Source organism: Oncorhynchus mykiss, chromosome 8 (genome assembly GCF_013265735.2).
Source record: "Oncorhynchus mykiss isolate Arlee chromosome 8, USDA_OmykA_1.1, whole genome shotgun sequence".
Taxonomy (NCBI): Eukaryota; Metazoa; Chordata; class Actinopteri; order Salmoniformes; family Salmonidae; genus Oncorhynchus; species Oncorhynchus mykiss.
This window is the reverse complement of record NC_048572.1, coordinates 83,451,562-83,475,585: the sequence shown is the minus strand read 5'-3', so window position 1 is coordinate 83,475,585 and position 24,024 is coordinate 83,451,562. Positions and strand designations below refer to the sequence as shown.

At 44.9% G+C, this 24,024-nt stretch overlaps 1 protein-coding gene across 2 annotated transcripts in view; it reads right to left on the bottom strand.

The window, feature by feature from the left end:
* Window positions 1-3,333: 3,333 nt before the first annotated feature.
* Window positions 3,334-24,024, bottom strand: part of LOC110530798 (epidermal growth factor receptor substrate 15-like 1) — a 66,894-nt gene continuing 46,203 nt past the window's right edge. Inside the window, exons 20-23 of one of the 2 annotated variants that reach the window (XM_036986548.1) lie at window positions 22,455-22,540; window positions 22,157-22,217; window positions 4,630-4,646; window positions 3,334-3,929 (exon numbers count right to left, since the gene is read on the bottom strand). In XM_036986548.1, the coding sequence (XP_036842443.1) occupies window positions 3,798-3,929; window positions 4,630-4,646; window positions 22,157-22,217; window positions 22,455-22,540 (296 nt within the window). In that variant the 3' untranslated portion in view covers window positions 3,334-3,797. The remainder of the gene's footprint in view (window positions 3,930-4,629; window positions 4,647-22,156; window positions 22,218-22,454; window positions 22,541-24,024) is intronic. The other variant, XM_036986549.1, reaches the window with a different exon arrangement.

The window sequence follows — 24,024 nt, the reverse complement described above, 5'->3', positions numbered from 1 at the left end:
TTGATTTGTATTTCATTCTTGATTGATATCACGATGTGTGCAATGATGCAATTAAGTCCGATAGTCAACAGACATTTTCCTTGTTTTGAGAAAGTTGTTCAGACATTGTACTAGTTTAGTAAAACCACATCCAGCCCTGAATACAGGCGTTATATTTACACTGTAGATGGATGTAGTAGGACAGACCTAAGATCACACATACAATCTATCACACAGTTCATTAGACTATAAGCGGATGCACACTGCTACTCTACACCTCTTCTCAACCTCAAAGACTTGGTTAAATTGAAACTATGTTTTCCAGCTGTTACTCTGACAAGGCCAGTATTTTTTGTGTGGGTTCAGCCTATAAATACAAACATGTGTCCATAATTAGAGGCTGACTGGGCTGGGGAGATGTCTTTTATTTAGTGGACTACTTTTTGTTATTTTATGGAATAGGGTGCCCTTTGGAACACACATATCCAATGGCTAAATTACACATGGACGTCAGAGGTCCTTACATTCACCCGAAATGATACACACTCCTTCAAAAACATATTACCTGAGCTGCTAACTGGTCACGCTTCCCATTAGAAGTGACACTACTCTGTCGCTGAAGGAGACTGGCAGGAGCAGGCAGCTGCACTTGGTACCTCTCATCAATACCTGCATTTAGCCACATTGCGTTGACTATTGGTCCATTTGAGAGGATTTGACCATTTGCAGAGGAACAAGGTTCATCACAGATTTCAGCTCAATCTGCCAACAAGTAGAAGCCTGCCAAAAAACTAATTGAGTAGTGAAACGCAAATCTAACATTCTCCTTTCACTTTTCTGTTCTTGTGAAAGTAATTTTTACTACAGAGTGAGGAGAGGGGAAAGAGAGTGAGAAAGAGGAGAGGGAAAGAGGGGAGAAGAGAGAGGGAAAGAAAGGAGGGAGAGAGAGAAAGAAAGAGAAAGAAAGGAGGGAGAGAAAGAGAGAAAGAAAGGAGAGGGAAATAAAGGAGGGAGAGAAAGACAGGGAAAGAGGAGAGAGGGAAAGAGGAGAAAAGAGGAGAGGGAGAGGAGAAAAGAGGGGAGGGAGAGAGGAGGAAAGAGGGAGAAAGGAGAGAGGGAAAGAAAGGAGAAAGAGGAGAGGGAGAGGAGAAAAGAGGAGAGGGAGAGAGGAGAAAAGAGGAGGGAGAAAGGAGAGAGGGAGAGAAAGGAGAGGGAGAGGAGGAAAGAGGAGATAGGAGAGAGGAGAAAGAAGAAAGGAAAAAAGGAGGTAGAGAGAGTGTTTCTCTTTTAAACAAGACACCAACCACTTCCTGGAATGTTACATGAGGTTTTATTTATATTCAAAGATATACACAGGATTTCAATTATTTCAACCTTGATGGAATATTTATAATCATATATACTGTTACACATGAAATGAGCCATTGTGGTTGTGGATAAGTAAGAGAGACATCATTGTGGACATGGCTTCTTTATGCATCCCAGTGTGACCAATACAATACTCCTTCAGGTCAACACTGGAGAATGAGCTGCAGCACAGAGTTCCCAGAATATACATACACACACACACACACACTGTGCCTGTAGCCCAAATGGCACCCTATTCCCTATATAATGCACTACTTTTAACCAGGGGCCCCCTATAGGGAATAGGGGTGCAATTTGAGACAACCATAGGAGGTCATAAACACACATTGTATGTGCCAAACAACCCCGATCATCAGTGAATTACAAGGCATTACAAGGAATTAGGATAGCACATCCTTACGCCAGGTAGTGGCCAGGATCAAACTGAGTGATTATTGAGTGTGGTGCTTGAGAGTGTAACAATACATTTTCTCCTGAAAATGAATGAAATATAAAAAGAAACGTAGTAATTCTAATGCCCTAGTTGAATAAATCAATAACAGATGAAACATGTCAAAATAAACCCACTGAATGCATTATAGAGTTTAGCATTAAGAGATTACAACAAAAATACAATCTAAATGTTGACAGTTGACAATGTTGACAGAGGTGAAAGGTCAACAGCCCCCCATATCCTTTAAGGCAGGAGAGTTTTTGAATTTGTCATTCTTCTGTTGGGGTGGAAGGCAATAAAAGTACAGAACCCCCGAGACAAGAAAATAACAAAGAATATCTGTATTTCCATAATCTAAACATTTCCTTACGAAAAAGGAGATTTTCAACAAGAAATCATGAACACAAGCACACTTACTGACAGAAAAACAGTACGCTATAACAGACTTTTAGCATGAATGTTATAAGGGTATATTAAACAGTTATAATAGTACATATACAGATACTTCATAAACCACAAGTGCATGATTTTTCCCCTATATAAATAATACAAAATTAAATAAAAATGTTAAAATCTTGGCTATTTCCTCACAACAAATGATGAAGCAAAAACAAAGTTAAGCACCCAGAGTCTCCCCATAGAAGAACTACGGGCTCTACTAGAGTCAGAACGACCCCTGACCTTAGCCAAGTCAGAGTTAAGTCACTCTTGATTTAGGCTGTCAGTCAGTCAAGTCGGACTAAAATCAAGGCTTAAAAAAAAAGAAAAAGGAGCTGAGCTGATTTTAGTTGTGATGCAGCTAACTGGAATTAACCACTGAGGCTGACGATGACAAAGAGGTTAAAAGAGAGGCTTTGGTAGGTTAGTGTTGATAAAGTCTGGCTTCAGCGGAGCTGGATCGGTAGAGGGGCTGCCATCCCATCCTCAAGTCCTAGGCCCAATCCAAAAATCGACCCTTAAACCCTACACCATATGCACTTGTAGAGATCGGAGAGGATTTGATCGGTATAAGCAATATAGTGAAACTTCCACCTAGCCTATCAGAGAGCACGCTGGAGCTATTGCCAGATTACTTACACCTGTAAAATCCTCTCAGATTAGCATAGGGCGTAGGGTTTAGGGGCCGATTTGGGCGCAGGGTTTAGGGGCAAATTTGGGCACAGGGGTTAGGGGATGATTGGGCCACAGTCTAGAGGGACTGTTGTCAGAACGTCACGGAGCTGCAGCGGGAGGCTGTTGTCAGGGTGAAGTTGTAGTTGTTGTCTGGGTGAAGTTGTAGTTGTTGTCAGGGTGAAGTTGTAGTTGTTGTCAGGGTGAAGTTGTAGTTGTTGTCAGGGTGAAGTTGTTGTAGTTGTTGTCAGGGTGAAGAAGTTGTAGTTGTTGTCAGGGTGAAGTTGTTGTAGTTGTTGTCAGGGTGAAGTTGTTGTAGTTGTTGTCAGGGTGAAGTTGTTGTAGTTGTTGTCAGGGTGAAGTTGTTGTAGTTGTTGTCAGGGTGAAGTTGTAGTTGTTGTCAGGGTGAAGTTGTAGTTGTTGTCAGGGTGAAGTTGTAGTTGTTGTCAGGGTGAAGTTGTAGTTGTTGTCAGGGTGAAGTTGTAGTTGTTGTCAGGGTGAAGTTGTAGTTGTTGTCAGGGTGAAGTTGTAGTTGTTGTCAGGGTGAAGTTGTAGTTGTTGTCAGGGTGTACTCTGGTTTATATTGGGGGTGTACAAGCGTTGTAGTCTAGTCCGAAGAAACACTGTCCTCAGGCTCTAGTCAGACGGTAGTATTTGGGCTGTTGAGGAACTGTTGCTCGTGGTGAAGCTGTTTGTTGTGTTGTACTGCATGATATCAGTCAGTTGCATTGTTTTATTCAGCTTGTATCAGGACTGTGGTCAGGAGGTGTGTGTCGTTGTGTCTAACAGGACTGTGGTCAGGAGGTGTGTGTCGTGTCTAACAGGACTGTGGTCAGGAGGTGTGTGTCGTTGTGAGTGTCTAACAGGACTGTGGTTATTGTCATGAGTCTAATAGGGTTTTTAGTTTTTATCCTTGCTGAGGGCGATGGACAGGTCCGGGTCCTTCTGTTCCTGTGGGCGGAGTCTCCTCAGTCTCTCCTGTTCCTGTGGGTGGAGTCTCCCTCTTCACCCACGCCAGCTGCTCTGACTCACTTCCTGACTACAGGAAGGTAGGGGGACAAGTTACACACTGGATACAAGGGGAGAGATACCCACAAGACACCTGAAGCCCGCGTGTCAAAAGATCTCATACTCAACTTTTACATTTGGAGACAATAGTGAGCGATAAAAAACATTTGAGATCAAATGATGGTTTTTGAACTGAGAAGTTGAATTTGATTAAATATGAAAACTGTGAGTTCCAACTGTGGTAAAACCAGCTCATGGTGATATATTTAATTAATGCTGATCGATTAAATATTGAATTCTTCAAATCAGAGAGGAAAAAATGATACATTTAGAGGATTTCTGGTGCTACCAAATGTAACGTATCTCCATTTTCTATTCAGTGTGTAAAGCCACCTTTATTGAAGATGTCAATAGTGATCACCAATCAGAGTGCTCATCCATTCAGGATGTCAATAGTGATCACCAATCAGAGTGCTCATCCATTCAGGATGTCAATAGTGATCACCAATCAGAGTGCTCATCCATTCAGGATGTCAATAGTGATCACCAATCAGAGTGCTCATCCATTCAGGATGTCAATAGTGACCACCAATCAGAGTGCTCATCCATTCAGGATGTCAATAGTGACCACCAATCAGAGTGCTCATCCATGTAGAGAGTGGAATTTAGAAAGGTTCTTTGTATGCAAAATATTCCATTTGGTCATCACACCCTTCTCTTAGTAACCTTACCTTGACACTTTCCAGTCCTGGGAGAAAAACACATTACAATACAATACTAAACATACAAATTATAAAAAAAATAACAGGCACCTACACAAATAATGCAGGGCAGATCACACACACACACACACACACACACACACACACACACACACACACAAGGACCTAGGTAAACAATATCAACAAGAAAAGGCAGTAGAATACAACAAGAAGAAACGCAAAAGAAAATGCAAGGCATCTGCTGTACCAGCCGGCGTGGAGACTAAAGACAGAGACTCTGACACGTACTGTACATCTTCTAAAACGACAGAGAGTCACGCGGTACGACGTACGAGCAGAACACCGACTGAGGGAGCGGAAGCCACCGCAGGACTATTACAGTATAGATGATTGTTCATTGTTCAACGCAACACAAATGAACAATCAACCGTGTTAAAGACACGTTTTTTATTTATTTTATTTTTTAAGTTTGATTAGCCAGATGTCAGAGACGTCGCAGGAACAGCTATCAACCAGCCTCCTATTGCGCGACGACGCAATAGGGGAGAGACTAGCAGGGGTTGGGGGTCAATTCCAATTCCATTCCGGTCGATTCAGAAAGTAAAACAACTTCCAAATCCTAAACTTTCCGCATTGAAAAGTATTGAAGAGAATTGGAATTTCAAGTGTCCTTGAGTGAATTATCTGGAATTTGATCCTAACCCTGGAGACTGGCGACTAGAGGAGAAACAGGAACTGGTCATTCAAACAAGATGAAGGATGGTAACCTGATGTCTGCTGAGGTTTGTTCGTCAACACCAGGGTACAGGTGATCCCATTGTTACATTCATATCATCTATTGAATGGTGAAAGGTTGCAAAGCAACAGCTACTGCAGCTCGAGGTGCTGAGTGATTAGCAGAAAACAAAAAACAACAACTTATATTCTGCTCTAGATGTTCTGAGATGACCACTACAAACAGGAAGCAGAAAGTAGCAGCGGCAGAGACTGGACAATAGGAAGAACCATTGAGCTCAAACTTACAGAACAAACCCCTCTAGAAGAGACTCTTTGCCGGCGAGGAAGGAAGAGTAAAACGATCTTTTCTGCTGCCAAGTGAATCTCCAAAGGTGTTCTGAATTTGCAAAGGGTCCCTTGATTTTACCAAAACAGTAGCACCGTCACCACCCAACCCAAGTCATGTGAGAGAACTCTTGACAGGTTTGGAGAAGGCAAAGCAATACAGGAATGTTGCTGTACAGAGTACAGATCCTACATACAGGAATGTTGTTGTACAGAGTACAGATCCTACATACAGGAATGTTGTTGTACAGAGTACAGATCCTACATACAGGAATGTTGTTGTACAGAGTACAGATCCTACATCCAGGAATGTTGTTGTACAGATCCTACATACAGGAATGTTGTTGTACAGATCCTACATACAGGAATGTTGCTGTACAGAGTACAGATCCTACATACAGGAATGTTGCTGTACAGAGTACAGATCCTACATACAGGAATGTTGCTGTACAGAGTACAGATCCTACATACAGGAATGTTGCTGTACAGAGTACAGATCCTACATACAGGAATGTTGCTGTACAGAGTACAGATCCTACATACAGGAATGTTGTTGTACAGAGTACAGATCCTACATACAGGAATGTTGTTGTACAGAGTACAGATCTTACATACAGGAATGTTGTTGTACAGAGTACAGATCCTACATACAGGAATGTTGTTGTACAGAGTACAGATCCTACATACAGGAATGTTGTTGTACAGAGTACAGATCCTACATACAGGAATGTTGTTGTACAGAGTACAGATCCTACATACAGGAATGTTGTTGTACAGAGTACAGATCCTACATACAGGAATGTTGTTGTACAGATCCTACATACAGGAATGTTGTTGTACAGATCCTACATACAGGAATGTTGTTGTACAGAGTACAGATCTTACATACAGGAATGTTGTTGTACAGAGTACAGATCCTACATACAGGAATGTTGTTGTACAGAGTACAGATCCTACATCCAGGAATGTTGTTGTACAGATCCTACATACAGGAATGTTGTTGTACAGAGTACAGATCCTACATACAGGAATGTTGTTGTACAGAGTACAGATCCTACATACAGGAATGTTGTTGTACAGATCTTACATACAGGAATGTTGTTGTACAGAGTACAGATCCTACATACAGGAATGTTGTTGTACAGAGTACAGATCCTACATACAGGAATGTTGTTGTACAGATCCTACATACAGGAATGTTGTTGTACAGATCCTACATACAGGAATGTTGTTGTACAGAGTACAGATCCTACATACAGGAATGTTGTTGTACAGAGTACAGATCCTACATACAGGAATGTTGTTGTACAGAGTACAGATCCTACATACAGGAATGTTGTTGTACAGATCCTACATACAGGAACGTTGTTGTACAGATCTTACATACAGAAATGTTGTTGTACAGAGTACAGATCCTACATACAGGAATGTTGTTGTACAGAGTACAGATCCTACATACAGGAATGTTGTTGTACAGATCCTACATACAGGAATGTTGTTGTACAGAGTACAGATCCTACATACAGGAATGTTGTTGTACAGAGTACAGATCCTACATACAGGAATGTTGTTGTACAGATCCTACATACAGGAATGTTGTTGTACAGATCCTACATACAGGAATGTTGTTGTACAGAGTACAGATCCTACATACAGGAATGTTGTTGTACAGATCCTACATACAGGAATGTTGTTGTACAGATCCTACATACAGGAATGTTGTTGTACAGATCCTACATACAGGAATGTTGCTGTACAGAGTACAGATCCTACATACAGGAATGTTGTTGTACAGAGTACAGATCCTACATACAGGAATGTTGCTGTACAGATCCTACATACAGGAATGTTGTTGTACAGAGTACAGATCCTACATACAGGAATGTTGTTGTACAGAGTACAGATCCTACATACAGGAATGTTGTTGTACAGATCCTACATACAGGAATGTTGTTGTACAGATCCTACATACAGGAATGTTGTTGTACAGATCCTACATACAGGAATGTTGCTGTACAGAGTACAGATCCTACATACAGGAATGTTGTTGTACAGAGTACAGATCCTACATACAGGAATGTTGCTGTACAGATCCTACATACAGGAATGTTGTTGTACAGAGTACAGATCCTACATACAGGAATGTTGTTGTACAGAGTACAGATCCTACATACAGGAATGTTGTTGTACAGATCCTACATACAGGAATGTTGTTGTACAGAGTTTTGATAATGTTATCAGACCTTCAAGTAAAAACCTAATATTAGATAAAGGGAATTTGAGTTTACAAATACAAAAAAAAAAAAAAAAATGATAATTATTTTATTTATTTAAATTAACAAAACTTATACAACACCCAGTTCTGCATTGAAGAATTGGCCAAAATTGGTGAGGGACTGATCAACAGGAAGCGTTTGGTTTGAATCGTTGCAGCTGAAGGTGGCACAACCAGTTACTGAGTATAAGGGGACAATTACTTTTTCACACAGGGGCACTGGGTGTTGCATAACTTTGTTTAGGAAATAAGTGTGTAATTGTTGTGTTATTTGTTCACTCAGGTTCCCTTTATCTAATATTAGGTTCTGCTTGAAGATCTGATTAACATTCAGTATCAATCAAAACAAAACAAAACTCACAGCACTTGTGCTTCCAGAATATGTTTAAAGAGTACAGTATTTGAATGACATAACATTCTCACATTAGTTTCAGGCTACCGTTAAACTTTTTGTGCCAATAACGTATTCGTTACAAGCACTACACAAATCATATTTGGTGGAACTTAAACTGATTGATGATTGACTGACATAACAAGATGAAATGGTGTCTCGTTATATACAGAAACCCCGGGATCAAAACGTGGGTCGATTAAAATGTCACAACTACATTGAGACACATTAGGAGAAGTATGTGTTGCAGTGTGTTATGAAAGTAGTAGAAGGAAGCTGCCTGAGTGAGAGCCTGGCGCTGAGACACTGGTTGTGTGAGTGACTGAGACACTGGTTCTGTGAGTGACTGAGACACTGGTTCTGTGAGTGACTGAGACACTGGTTCTGTGAGTGACTGAGACACTGGTTCTGTGAGTGACTGAGACACTGGTTCTGTGAGTGACTGAGACACTGGTTGTGTGTGTGTGTGTGTGTGTGTGTGTGTGTGTGTGTGTGTGTGTGACTGAGACACTGGTTGTGTGTGTGTGTGTGTGTGTGTGTGTGTGACTGAGACACTGGTTGTGTGTGTGTGTGTGTGTGTGTGTGTGTGTGTGTGTGTGAGACTGAGACACTGGTTGTGTGTGTGTGTGTGTGTGTGGTGTGTGTCACTAAGACACTGGTTGTGTGTGTGTGTGACTGAGACACTGGTACTATGTGTGTGACTGAGACACTGGTACTATGTGTGTGTGACTGAGACACTGGTACTATGTGTGTGATACTGGTACTATGAGTGTGATACTGGTACTGGTACTATGTATGTGATACTGGTACTATGTGTGTGTGCGACTGAGACACTGGTACTATGTGTGTGTGACTGAGACACTGGTACTATGTGTGTGTGACTGAGACACTGGTACTAGGGGCAGAGGCATTGTGGGAGGAGTACTGGTTCCATAAGGTGCTAACCATGAGGATCTGCCTCCAGTATGTCTCAAATGGCACCCTATTCCCTATAAAGTGCACTACGTAGGGAATAGAGTGGTGCCATTTTGGACACCGACAGACTCCAAAAAAGCTGTAGAGAAAACACCATCACTTTCTCTGTGCCTTGTATCAGCAGGGCTATAGAGAAAACACCATCACTTTCTCTGTGCCTTGTATCAGCAGGGCTGTAGAGAAAACACCATCACTTTCTCTGTGCCTTGTATCAGCAGGGCTGTAGAGAAAACACCATCACTTCCTCTGTGCCTTGTATCAGCAGGGCTGTAGAGAAAACACCATCACTTTCTCTGTGCCTTGTATCAGCAGGGCTGTAGAGAAAACACCATCACTTTCTCTGTGCCTTGTATCAGCAGGGCTGTAGAGAAAACACCATCACTTTCTCTGTGCCTTGTATCAGCAGGGCTGTAGAGAAAACACCATCACTTTCTCTGTGCCTTGTATCAGCAGGGCTGTAGAGAAAACACCATCACTTTCTCTGTGCCTTGTATCAGCAGGGCTGTAGAGAAAACACCATCACTTTCTCTGTGCCTTGTATCAGCAGGGCTGTAGAGAAAACACCATCACTTTCTCTGTGCCTTGTATCAGCAGGGCTGTAGAGAAAACACCATCACTTTCTCTGTGCCTTGTATCAGCAGGGCTGTAGAGAAAACACCATCACTTTCTCTGTGCCTTGTATCAGCAGGGCTGTAGAGAAAACACCATCACTTTCTCTGTGCCTTGTATCAGCAGGGCTGTAGAGAAAACACCATCACTTTCTCTGTGCCTTGTATCAGCAGGGCTGTAGAGAAAACACCATCACTTTCTCTGTGCCTTGTATCAGCAGGGCTGTAGAGAAAACACCATCACTTTCTCTGTGCCTTGTATCAGCAGGGCTGTAGAGAAAACACCATCACTTTCTCTGTGCCTTGTATCAGCAGGGCTGTAGAGAAAACACCATCACTTTCTCTGTGCCTTGTATCAGCAGGGCTGTAGAGAAAACACCATCACTTTCTCTCAGTACTGACAGTAGCAGCAATACACCCTATAGTTGTCTACAGTTGAATTACTATACACATCTAACACAACGACAGAGAGATCATCCATCCACTGTTTTCTCTCATTTAAAATGACCTTTAAAATGTACAAAATAACGTATGTCTGGAAAACGGAGGGACATGTCCATTAATTGTCCATTAATTGTCCATTAATTGTCCATTAATTGCCCATTAATTGCGCAAATCAAAAGAGAGTCATTGCCCAACCTAGTATTTGTGTGTTTGTATTGTTGTAATGATCAGACTGTGTCTCTCTATTCCCTCAGTCCTGACATACAACACTTAACACATCAACAGATGGAGCCTTGACCGACCTTCAGATAAATACTGAAACTGAACACTGGCTGTCCGTCAAAATTGTGGCCTTAGAAAGAAACCTAGAAAACCATCAGACTACCATCATGCTAGCTACTGTGTTAAACAACCACACTATTGTAGTGGGCTTTTGTGGTCAGCTTTTCTATGCATCAAGCCCTATAAAGTGTCTTGATACCTATGTGAAGTGCATGGATACAATTTTAGATTGATAGAAATCAATTTGGAAAGACACTGAACAGCTGAAGGAGCAGCTGGGTGACCGAAGGAGCTACTGGGTGACCGAAGGAGCTGCTGGGTGACCGAAGGAGCAGCTGGGTGACCGAAGGAGCAGCTGGGTGACCGAAGGAGCAGCTGGGTGACCGAAGGAGCAGCTGGGTGACCGAAGGAGCAGCTGGGTGACCAAAGGAGCAGCTGGGTGACCGAAGGGGCAGCTGGGTGACCGAAGGAGCAGCTGGGTGACCGAAGGAGCAGCTGGGTGACCGAAGGAGCAGCTGGGTGACCGAAGGAGCAGCTGGGTGACCGAAGGAGCAGCTGGGTGACCGAAGGAGCAGCTGGGTGACCGAAGGAGCAGCTGGGTGACCGAAGGACTAGCTGGGTGATCGAAGGACCAGCTGGGTGACCGAAGGAGCAGCTGGGTGACCGAAGGAGCAGCTGGGTGACCGAAGGAGCAGCTGGGTGACCGAAGGAGCAGCTGGGTGACCGAAGGAGCAGCTGGGTGACCGAAGGAGCAGCTGGGTGACCGAAGGAGCAGCTGGGTGACCGAAGGAGCAGCTGGGTGATCGAAGGACTAGCTGGGTGATCGAAGGACCAGCTGGGTGACCGAAGGAGCAGCTGTAAAGACTAGCTATAGTCCACCCCCCTCCTCTCAGAGATAAGAGGCTGAATAGTTGACTCACAACCACCGGTCTGTGGCCACCGTTGTTCCTGTACCCAAGACAAGCTAAGGTAACTGAACTGTCTATCTGCCCAGAGGCACACGAATACTAACTTCTGTCATAATCAAGTGCTTTGAAAGGCTCGTCAAGGACGACATCAGCTCCACCGTACCCGACACCCTAGACCCACAGCAATACCGCCCTAAAAGATCCACGGGCGATGCAATCGCCGTTGCACTGCCCTATCCCACCTGGACAACAGGACTACCTACGTGAGAATGCTGTTCATTGACTATAGCTCAGCTTTTAACTCCATAGTGCACTCCAAGCTCAGGGTTCTGGTTCTGAACTCCTCTCTGTGCAACAGGGTCATGGACTTCCTGACAGGCCGACCCCAAGCAGTGAAGGTAGGCAACACCTCCGCCACGCTGATCCTCAACACTGAGGCCCCACAGGGGTGCGTGCTCAGCCCCCTCCTGTACTTCCTGTTCACCCATGACGGCGTGGTCACGCATGACTCCAACTCAATCATCAAGTTTGCAGACGATACAACAGCAGTAGGCCTGATTACCAACAATGACGAAACGCCCTACAGGGAGGAGGGGAGGGTCCTGGTGGAGTGTTGCCAGGAAAATAACCTCTCCCTCCACATCAACATTAAGGAACTGATCGTGGAATTCAGGAGACAGAAGAGGGGGCACAACACCATCCACATCGAAAGGGGCACCAGTGGATAGGGTCAAAAGCTTCAAGTTCCTCGGCGTACACATAACTGAGGACCTGACATTAAACAGCGCCTCAGAAATTTGGCCCCTAAGACTTCTACAGATGCACCACCGAGAGCATTCTGCCGGGTATGCATCACCGCCTGGTACGCCAACTGCACTGCCCTCAACCACAAGGCACACCAGAGGCTGATGCGGTCAGACCAACACATCATCAGGGGCACGCTGCCTGCCCTCCAGGACATTTACAGCACTCTGTGTCAAAGGAAGGCCAAGAAGATCATTAAGGACCTCAGTCACCCGAGACAAGGAGTGTTTACTCGGCTACTTAATCAGTGTTATTTGGGGTTTTAATTGGATTCTCTATACTTTTTTTTAACATTTTAATTATTTGTGTACTTGTTTGACATTTTACTGAGCGAGAGGTGTGAGATAGCAAGAGGCATGAGAGACAGAGAGAGAGGTGAGATAGACAGAACAAGAGGCTAGAGGAGAGAGAGGCTAGAGGAGAGAGAGTTGAGAAAGACAGAACGAGATGTGGAGAGAGCGAGAGGCTAGAGAAGAGAGAGAGGCTAGAGAAGAGAGAGAGGAAAGAGAGAGAGGCGAAATAGACACAGAGAGAGAGGTGAGGGAGACAGAGAGAGAGGCGAGAGAGACAGAGCGAGAGGCGAGAGAGACAGAGAGAGAGGCGAGCGAGACAGAGAGAGAGGCGAGAGAGACAGAGAGAGAGGTGAGGGAGACAGAGAGAGAGGCGAGAGAGACAGAGCGAGAGGCGAGAGAGACAGAGCGAGAGGCGAGAGAGGCGAGAGAGAGAGAGAGAGAGAGGCGAGAGAGAGAGAGAGGCGAGAGAGAGAGGTGAGAGAGACGAGAGAGAGAGGGAGAGGCAAGAGAGACAGAGAGCAGCGAGAGAGACAGAGCGAGAGGTGAGGCGAGAGAGAGGCGAAAGAGAGAGAGGTGAGACGAGAAGTGAGAGAGAGATAATGTAGCGAGGGTGAATAGTTGACACCACCACCACATCTGAACTGTGGCTGCTGCTATGAGAGTCACACAGGAAGAGAAACACAGGGCACACACACCGTGGGAGATGTGGGCAGAACACACACACACACACACACACACACACACACACACACACACACACACACACACACACACACACACACACACACACAGATGTGGGCAGTAGAGGTTAACACGGGTCTTTCAGGAATCTGGGAGTCAAGTTCTAGAGTCAAGTTATGGACAGGATCAACATTCTACAGTACTGGATCATCAGTCTACAGGAACTGGCAGTACAGGCCAGGATCAACAGTCTACAGGAACGGGCAGTACAGGCCAACAGTCTACAGGAACGGGCAGTACAGGCCAACAGTCTACAGGAACGGGCAGTACGTGCCAACAGCCTACAGGAACTGGCAGTACAGGCCAGGATCAACAGTCTACAGGAACGGGCAGTACAGGCCAACAGTCTACAGGAACGGGCAGTACAGGCCAACAGTCTACAGGAACGGGCAGTACAGGCCAGGATCAACAGTCTACAGGAACGGGCAGTACAGGATCAACAGTCTACAGGACAGGATCAATAGTCTACAGGACAGGATCAACAGTCTACAGGACAGGATCAACAGTCCACAGGAACGGGCAGGACAGGACCGACAGTCTACAGGACCGACAGTCTACAGGAACGGACAGTACAGGATCAACAGTCTACAGGAACGGATCAACAGTCTACAGGACCGCACAATTGTTTGTTTATTTAACTAAACCTGTGCTAACTTTTTTCCTTTCATCTTTATTTAACCAGGTAGGCCGGTTGAGAACAAATTCTCATTTACAACTGTGACCTGGCCAAGATAAAGCAAAGCAGTGCGACAATGAGGTAGGTAGATTGGATGGGCTATTTACAGATGGACTGTGTACAGCTGCAGCAATCGGTAAGCTGCTCTGACAGCTGACATTTAAAGTTAGTGAGGAAGATATGTCTCCAACTTCAGCAATTTTTGCAATTCGTTCCAGTCATTAGCAGCAGAGAACTGGAAGGAAAGGCGGCCAAATTAGGTGTTGTCTTTGGGGATGACCTTGTGAGATATACCTGCTGGAGCGCGTGCTACGGGTGGGTGTTGCTATGGTGACCAGTGAGCTGAGATAAGGCGGAGCTTTACCTATCAAAGACTTATAGATGACCTGGAAGGTGAAATTTAAAAAAGGTTGACAGACAATGCAGTAGTGCAGCTCAGTGTTTTTTAAATACGTTGTAAATGTTCCTAAGTGCTCAGCTGTAGACTACAGTTTAATGTGCTCAGTGCTCAGCCGTAGACTACAGTTTAATGTGCTCAGTGCTCAGCTGTAGACTACAGTTTAATGTGCTCAGCTGTAGACTACAGTTTAATGTGCTCAGTGCTCAGCCGTAGACTACAGTTTAATGTGCTCAGTGCTCAGCCGTAGACTACAGTTTAATGTGCTCAGTGCTCAGCTGTAGACTACAGTTTAATGTGCTCAGTGCTCAGCTGTAGACTACAGTTTAATGTGCTCAGTGCTCAGCCGTAGACTACAGTTTAATGTGCTCAGCTGTAGACTACAGTTTAATGTGCTCAGTGCTCAGCTGTAGACTACAGTTTAATGTGCTCAGCTGTAGACTACAGTTTAATGTGCTCAGTGCTCAGCTGTAGACTACAGTTTAATGTGCTCAGCTGTAGACTACAGTTTAATGTGCTCAGCTGTAGACTACAGCTTAATGTGCTCAGCTGTAGACTACAGTTTAATGTGATCAGTGCTCAGCTGTAGACTACAATTTAATGTGCTCAGTGCTCAGCTGTAGACTACAGTTTAATGTGCTCAGTGCTCAGCTGTAGACTACAGTTTAATGTGCTCAGCTGTAGACTACAGTTTAATGTGCTCAGCTGTAGACTACAGTTTAATGTGATCAGTGCTCAGCTGTAGACTACAGTTTAATGTGCTCAGCTGTAGACTACAGTTTAATGTGCTCAGTGTTCAGCTGTAGGCTACAGTTTAATGTGATCAGTGCTCAGCTGTAGGCTACAGTTTAATGTGCTCAGTGCTCAGCTGTAGGCTACAGTTTAATGTGCTCAGTGTTCAGCTGTAGACTACAGTTTAATGTGCTCAGTGCTCAGCTGTAGGCTACAGTTTAATGTGCTCAGCTGTAGGCTACAGTTTAATGTGATCAGTGCTCAGCTGTAGGCTACAGTTTAATGTGCTCAGCTGTAGACTACAGTTTAATGTGCTCAGCTGTAGACTACAGTTTAATGTGCTCAGCTGTAGACTACAGTTTAATGTGCTCAGTGCTCAGCTGTAGACTACAGTTTAATGTGCTCAGCTGTAGACTACAGTTTAATGTGCTCAGCTGTAGACTACAGTTTAATGTGCTCAGCTGTAGACTACAGTTTAATGTGCTCAGCTGTAGACTACAGTTTAATGTGCTCAGCTGTAGACTACAGTTTAATGTGCTCAGTGCTCAGCCGTAGACTACAGTTTAATGTGCTCAGTGCTCAGCTGTAGGCTACAGTTTAATGTGCTCAGCTGTAGACTACAGTTTAATGTGCTCAGCTGTAGACTACAGTTTAATGTGCTCAGCTGTAGGCTACAGTTTAATGTGCTCAGCTGTAGGCTACAGTTTAATGTGCTCAGCTGTAGACTACAGTTTAATGTGCTCAGCTGTAGGCTACAGTTTAATGTGCTCAGCTGTAGGCTACAGTTTAATGTGCTCAGCTGTAGACTACAGTTTAATGTGCTCAGCTGTAGGCTACAGTTTAATGTGCTCAGTGCTCAGCTGTAGGCTACAGTTTAATGTGCTCAGCTGTAGACTACAGTTTAATGTGCTCAGTGTTCAGCTGTAGACTACAGTTTAATGTGCTCAGTGCTCAGCTGTAGGCTATAGTTTAATGTGCTCAGCTGTAGGCTACAGTTTAATGTGCTCAGTGCTCAGCTGTAGGCTACAGTTTAATGTGCTCAGCTGTAGGCTACAGTTTAATGTGCTCAGTGCTCAGCTGTAGGCTACAGTTTAATGTGCTCAGCTGTAGACTACAGTTTAATGTGCTCAGTGTTCAGCTGTAGACTACAGTTTAATGTGCTCAGTGCTCAGCTGTAGGCTACAGTTTAATGTGCTCAGCTGTAGGCTACAGTTTAATGTGCTCAGTGTTCAGCTGTAGACTACAGTTTAATGTGCTCAGTGCTCAGCTGTAGGCTACAGTTTAATGTGATCAGTGCTCAGCTGTAGGCTACAGTTTAATGTGCTCAGTGTTCAGCAGTAGACTACAGTTTAATGTGCTCAGCTGTAGGCTACAGTTTAATGTGCTCAGTACTCAGCTGTAGACTACAGTTTAATGTGCTCAGTGTTCAGCTGTAGACTACAGTTTAATGTGCTCAGTGCTCAGCTGTAGGCTACAGTTTAATGTGCTCAGTGCTCAGCTGTAGACTACAGTTTAATGTGCTCAGTGTTCAGCCGTAGGCTGCAGTTTAATGTGCTCAGCTGTAGACTACAGTTTAATGTGCTCAGCTGTAGACTACAGTTTAATGTGCTCAGTGCTCAGCTGTAGACTACAGTTTAATGTGCTCAGCTGTAGACTACAGTTTAATGTGCTCAGTGCTCAGCTGTAGACTACAGTTTAATGTGCTCAGTGCTCAGCTGTAGGCTACAGTTTAATGTGCTCAGTGTTCAGCTGTAGACTACAGTTTAATGTGCTCAGCTGTAGACTACAGTTTAATGTGCTCAGTGTTCAGCTGTAGACTACAGTTTAATGTGCTCAGCCGTAGACTACAGTTTAATGTGCTCAGTGCTCAGCTGTAGACTACAGTTTAATGTGCTCAGTGCTCAGCTGTAGACTACAGTTTAATGTGCTCAGCTGTAGACTACAGTTTAATGTGCTCAGCCGTAGACTACAGTTTAATGTGCTCAGTGTTCAGCTGTAGACTACAGTTTAATGTGCTCAGTGCTCAGCTGTAGACTACAGTTTAATGTGCTCAGCTGTAGGCTACAGTTTAATGTGCTCAGTGTTCAGCTGTAGACTACAGTTTAATGTGCTCAGTGCTCAGCTGTAGACTACAGTTTAATGTGCTCAGTGCTCAGCCGTAGACTACAGTTTAATGCCAGTGCTGTGCTGAGCAGACCATCCTGCTGTGGTCTCTGTCCTCATCCTTAATGATCTACATCCAGGTTATTTAGAATACACTCTCATCCAGAGATACACGGCCCACATTCAGTACATTTGAACTAAAATAGGTAAGACAACCACATACCACAGTCGTATATTGCATTACTGAAATTATTTTAAATACGTCCAAAACAAAGACAATAGCCTACATATTTGTGTGTGAAAAAATTAGGACGGGATGAGAGTGATTTTTCTCAGGAAGGGACAGGAAAGTTCCGGGGTTATAGAAAGGACTGAATTTTCACTCCCGTGTCAACCTCTAGTGGGCAGACCACACACTGAGGTAGATGTGGGCAGACCACACACTGAGGTAGATGTGGGCAGACCACACACTGAGGTAGATGTGGGCAGACCACACACTGAGGTAGATGTGGGCAGACCACACACTGAGGTAGATGTGGGCAGACCACACACTGAGGTAGACGTGGGCAGACCACACACTGAGGTAGACGTGGACAGACCACACACTGAGGTAGACGTGGGCAGACCACACACTGAGGTAGACGTGGGCAGACCACACACTGAGGTAGACGTGGGCAGACCACACACTGAGGTAGACCTGGGCAGACCACACACTGACGTAGACCTGGGCAGACCACACACTGAGGTAGACCTGGGCAGACCACACACTGAGGTAGATCTGGGCAGACCACACACTGAGGTAGACGTGGGCAGACCACACACTGAGGTAGACGTGGGCAGACCACACACTGAGGTAGACGTGGGCAGACCACACACTGAGGTAGACGTGGGCAGACCACACACTGAGGTAGACGTGGGCAGACCACACACTGAGGTAGACGTGGGCAGACCACATACTGACGTAGAGGTGGGCAGACCACACACTGACGTAGACCTGGGCAGACCACACACTGACGTAGACCTTGGCAGACCACACACTGACGTAGACCTGGGCAGACCACACACTGACGTAGACCTGGGCAGACCACACACTGAGGTAGACGTGGGCAGACCACACACTGAGGTAGAGGTGGGCAGACCACACACTGAGGTAGAGGTGGGCAGACCACACACTGAGGTAGACGTGGGCAGACCACACACTGAGGTAGATCTGGGCAGACCACACACTGAGGTAGATCTGGGCAGACCACTCACTGACGTAGATGTGGGCAGACCACACACACTGAGGTAGATGTGGGCAGACCACTCACTGACGTAGATGTGGGCAGACCACACACACTGAGGTAGATGTGGGCAGACCACACACACTGAGGTAGATGTGGGCAGACCACACACACTGAGGTAGATGTGGGCAGACCACACACACTGAGGTAGATGTGGGCAGACCACACACACTGAGGTAGATGTGGGCAGACCACACACTTTCAGATTTTTCAACTTGCTGTTGACCTGCTGGCAGCCTAACTTGGACCTGCTGGTTATTTCCTATCTTAATCTGGACACTGGGTTTGGATGGTAAACTATACAATCAGTATCAGTAATCAGTCAGTGCTCAAGCCAAAACAGACCTTATCTGTTCCAACAGCTTTCCTGTTTACCAGCTCCTTCGAAAGGAGAAGAAACTGAGGGCTCCGCACCCTCACAAGACGACCACAATGAGCAGGAGAGAAAAAGGGAAGTACTAACATGACACACACACACGCTCACACACACACACGTTTAATAAGCCAGTGTTAGCGAACAAATGAGTCGTTCTGAAAAAATTGATGCTACAAACTATTACTTACCCCAACTTCTAATCCTTCTAACTAACTCCTCCTAACTAACTACTCCTACTAACTAACCAACTCCTCCTAACTAACTCCTCCTAACTAACTAACTACTCCTCCTAACTGACTAACTAACTCCTCCTAACTCCTCCTCCTAACTCCTCCTCCTTCTAAACTAACTCCTAATTAACTAACTAATTAACTCCTAACTAACTCCTCCTCCTAACTAACTCCTCCTCCTAACTAACTCCTCCTCCTAACTCCTCCTCCTTCTAAACTAACTCCTAATTAACTAACTAATTAACTCCTCCTTCTAACTAACTCCTCCTTCTAACTAACTCCTCCTTCTAACTAACTCCTCCTTCTAACTAACTCCTCCTTCTAACTAACTCCTCCTTCTAACTAACTCCTCCTTCTAACTAACTCCCCCTCCTAACTAACTCCCCCTCCTAACTAACTCCCCCTCCTTCTAACTAACTCCCCCTCCTAACTAACTCCCCCTCCTAACTAACTCCCCCTCCTTCTAACTAACTCCCCCTCCTTCTAACTAACTCCCCCTCCTTCTAACTAACTCCCCCTCCTTCTAACTAACTCCCCCTCCTTCTAACTAACTCCCCCTCCTTCTAACCAACCCCTCCTTCTAACTCCTCCTAACTAACTCCTCCTCCTTCTAAACTAACTCCTAATTAACTAACTAATTAACTCCTAACTAACTCCCCCTCCTAACTCCCCCTCCTTCTAACTAACTCCCCCTCCTAACTAACTCCCCCTCCAAACTAACTCCCCCTCCAAACTAACTCCCCCTCCAAACTAACTAACTCCCCCTCCTAACTAACTAACTCCCCCTCCTAACTAACTAACTCCCCCTCCTAACTAACTCACTCCCCCTCCTAACTAACTAACTCCCCCTCCTAACTAACTAACTCCCCCTCCTAACTAACTAATTCCTCCTCCGTCTAACTAACTCTTCCTCCTAACTAACTCCTCCTCCTTACTAACTAACTCATCCTAACTAACTCATCCAAACTAACTCATCCAAACTAACTCATCCAAACTAACTCATCCAAACTAACTCATCCAAACTAACTCATCCAAACTAACTCATCCTAACAAAACTAATCCTAACTAACTAATTAACTAATCCTAACTAACTAATCCTAACTAACTAATTCCTCCTTCTAACTAACTCCTCCTAACTAACTAACTCCTCCTAACTAATTAACTAACTCATCCAAACTAACTAACTCCTCCTAACTAACTCCTCCTCCTAACTAACTAACTCCCCCTCCTAACTAACTAATTCCTCCTCCGTCTAACTAATTCCTCCTCCGTCTAACTAACTCCTCCTCCTTCTAACTAACTAACTCTTCCTCCTAACTAACTCCTCCTCCATCCTAACAAACTCATCCTAACAAACTCATCCTAACAAACTCATCCTAACAAACTCATCCTAACTAACTATTCCTAACTAACTATTCCTAACTAACTATTCCTAACTAACTATTCCTAACTAACTCATCCTAACTAACTCATCCAAACTAACTCATCCAAACTAACTCATCCAAACTAACTCATCCTAACAAAACTAATCCTAACTAACTAATTAACTAATCCTAACTAACTAACTCATCCTAACTAACTAACTAATTCCTCCTTCTAACTAACTCCTCCTAACTAACTAACTCCTCCTAACTAACTAACTCCTAACTAACTCCTCCTAACTAACTAACTCCTAACTAACTCCTAACTAACTCCTCCTAACTAACTCCTCCTCCTCCTAACTAACTCCTCCTCCTCCTAACTAACTCCTCCTCCTAACTAACTCCTCCTCCTCCTAACTAACTCCTCCTCCTCCTAACTAACTCCTCCTCCTCCTAACTAACTCCTCCTCCTCCTAACTAACTCCTCCTCCTCCTAACTAACTCCTCCTAACTAACTCCTCCTCCTAACTAACTCCTCCTCCTAACTAACTCATCCTCCTAACTAACTCATCCTCCTAACTAACTCCTTCTAACTCCTCCTCCTCCTAACTAACTACTCCTAACTAACTCCACCTCCTAACTAATTCCTCCCCACTAACTAACTCCTCTTCCTCACTAACTAACTCCTCCTCACTAACTAACTCCTCTTCCTAAGTCCTCCTCCTAACTAACCAACTAACTCCTCCTCCTTACTAACTAACTCATCCTAACTAACTCCTCCTCCTGCTAACTAACTAATTAATCCTAACTAACTCATCCTAACTAACTCATCCTAACTAACTAACTCATCCTAGCTAACTAACAAACTCATCCTAGCTAACTAACTCATCCTAACTAACTAACTAACTCATCCTAACTAACTAACTAACTCATCCTAACTAACTAACTAACTCATCCTAACTAACTAACTAACTCATCCTAACTAACTAACTAACTCATCCTAACTAACTAACTAACTCATCCTAACTAACTAACTAACTCCTCCTCCTTCTAACTAACTCCTGGCACTGTGTAAGGAATAGGTGGCACTGTGTAGGGAATAGGTGGCACTGTGTAAGGAATAGATGGCACTGTGTAAGGAATAGGTGGCACTGTGTAGGGAATAGATGGCACTGTGTAGGGAATAGGTGGCACTGTGTAAGGAATAGGTGGCACTGTGTAAGGAATAGGTGGCACTGTGTAGGGAATAGGTGGCACTGTGTAGGGAATAGGGTGCAACTGTGTAGGGAATAGGGTGCCATTGAAGACAGCCACAATAAACAAGAGACTGACTACAGAACTTAGTTTTTTAAAGAAAATAAATTTGATAAACCGATTTAATAATAGACTATTTTAGTCTTGTGGTGTTACCCTAGAAAGGTGTTTAAACATACGATTTTCGAGTTTCTTTTCTGATCCTTTGATTTAACTTAAGAGTATCACTTGTTGGTTTTTTTTGCTAACTAAAAGGAAGAACTGTGTATTATAAGTACCATCACATTGACTTCCTTCTCACACACACACACACACACACACACACACACACACACACCTACCATAAGGAGGCGCAGGCCTGTTAGGTGTGTTCTTAGGTGGTAGCACAGGGTTGATTGGTTTCTGCTCACAATGCCAGAATAAAGACACACAAAAAAACATAAAAAATTGACATTTTTTACAACAGAGGTACTATATTTTTCACAAGCTTTTAGTTAAGAGCCTACATCTCGTTGCCTTGACAGTCAGACAGCCTCCCTGTATTCAGGTGGAGAATAATACCATATTTATATGGGAATATATTGCTATAAAGCAGTACTTATATATTATTTACATCCACAATGCTCCCCGGTAACCTACCTTTTTAGACATTTGACTGAAGTCTGCGAATCCACTCTTTCCTCCAAAAGCATTGCCACCGAAAGGGTCCACTGTTCCGAAGCCATCTACAACAGAACAACAACACAACAGCCATAAAAACACTTCATATGGAAACATCCAGGGAACAAACGAGCTACTGAAGCTGCCTGGGAAACCACACAGAGAGAATCCAGGGAAAATGGGCAAGTCTTTACTAGGACTTTCCAAACCTAAATAGTAGAAGACTGACGTCCGCATCTGACTAACTAATTACACTGAGCTGGGTTACTGTGAGCAGCACTGAGCTGGGTTACTGTGAGCAGCACTGTGATGGGTTACTGTGAGCAGCACTGTGGTGGGTTACTGTGAGCAGCACTGTGGTGGGTTACTGTGAGCAGCACTGTGGAGGGTTACTGTGAGCAGCACTGAGCTGGGTTACTGTGAGCAGCACTGAGCTGGGTTACTGTGAGCAGCACTGAGCTGGGCTACTGTGAGCAGCACTGTGGTGGGTTACTGTGAGCAGCACTGAGCTGGGTTACTGTGAGCAGCACTGTGGTGGGTTACTGTGAGCAGCACTGTGGTGGGTTACTGTGAGCAGCACTGAGCTGGGTTACTGTGAGCAGCACTGAGCTGGGTTACTGTGAGCAGCACTGTGGTGGGTTACTGTGAGCAGCACTCTGGTGGGTTACTGTGAGCAGCACTCTGGTGGGTTACTGTGAGCAGCACTCTGGTGGGTTACTGTGAGCAGCACTCTGGTGGGTTACTGTGAGCAGCACTCTGGTGGGTTACTGTGAGCAGCACTGAGCTGGGTTACTGTGAGCAGCGCTGAGCTGGGTTACTGTGAGCAGCGCTGTGGTGGGTTACTGTGAGCAGCACTGTGGTGGGTTACTGTGAGCAGCACTGTGGTGGGTTACTGTGAGCAGCACTGTGGTGGGTTACTGTGAGCAGCACTGTGGTGGGTTACTGTGAGCAGCACTGAGCTGGGTTACTGTGAGCAGCACTGAGCTGGGTTACTGTGAGCAGCACTCTGGTGGGTTACTGTGAGCAGCACTCTGGTGGGTTACTGTGAGCAGCACTCTGGTGGGTGACTGTGAGCAGCACTGTGGTGGGTTACTGTGAGCAGCACTGTGGTGGATTACTGTGAGCAGCACTCTGGTGGGTGACTGTGAGCAGCACTCTGGTGGGTGACTGTGAGCAGCACTGTGGTGGGTTACTGTGAGCAGCACTGTGGTGGATTACTGTGAGCAGCACTCTGGTGGGTGACTGTGAGCAGCACTCTGGTGGGTTACTGTGAGCAGCACTGAGCTGGGTTACTGTGAGCAGCACTGAGCTGGGTTACTGTGAGCAGCACTCTGGTGGGTTACTGTGAGCAGCACTCTGGTGGGTTACTGTGAGCAGCACTCTGGTGGGTGACTGTGAGCAGCACTGTGGTGGGTTACTGTGAGCAGCACTGTGGTGGATTACTGTGAGCAGCACTCTGGTGGGTGACTGTGAGCAGCACTCTGGTGGGTGACTGTGAGCAGCACTCTGGTGGGTGACTGTGAGCAGCACTCTGGTGGGTGACTGTGAG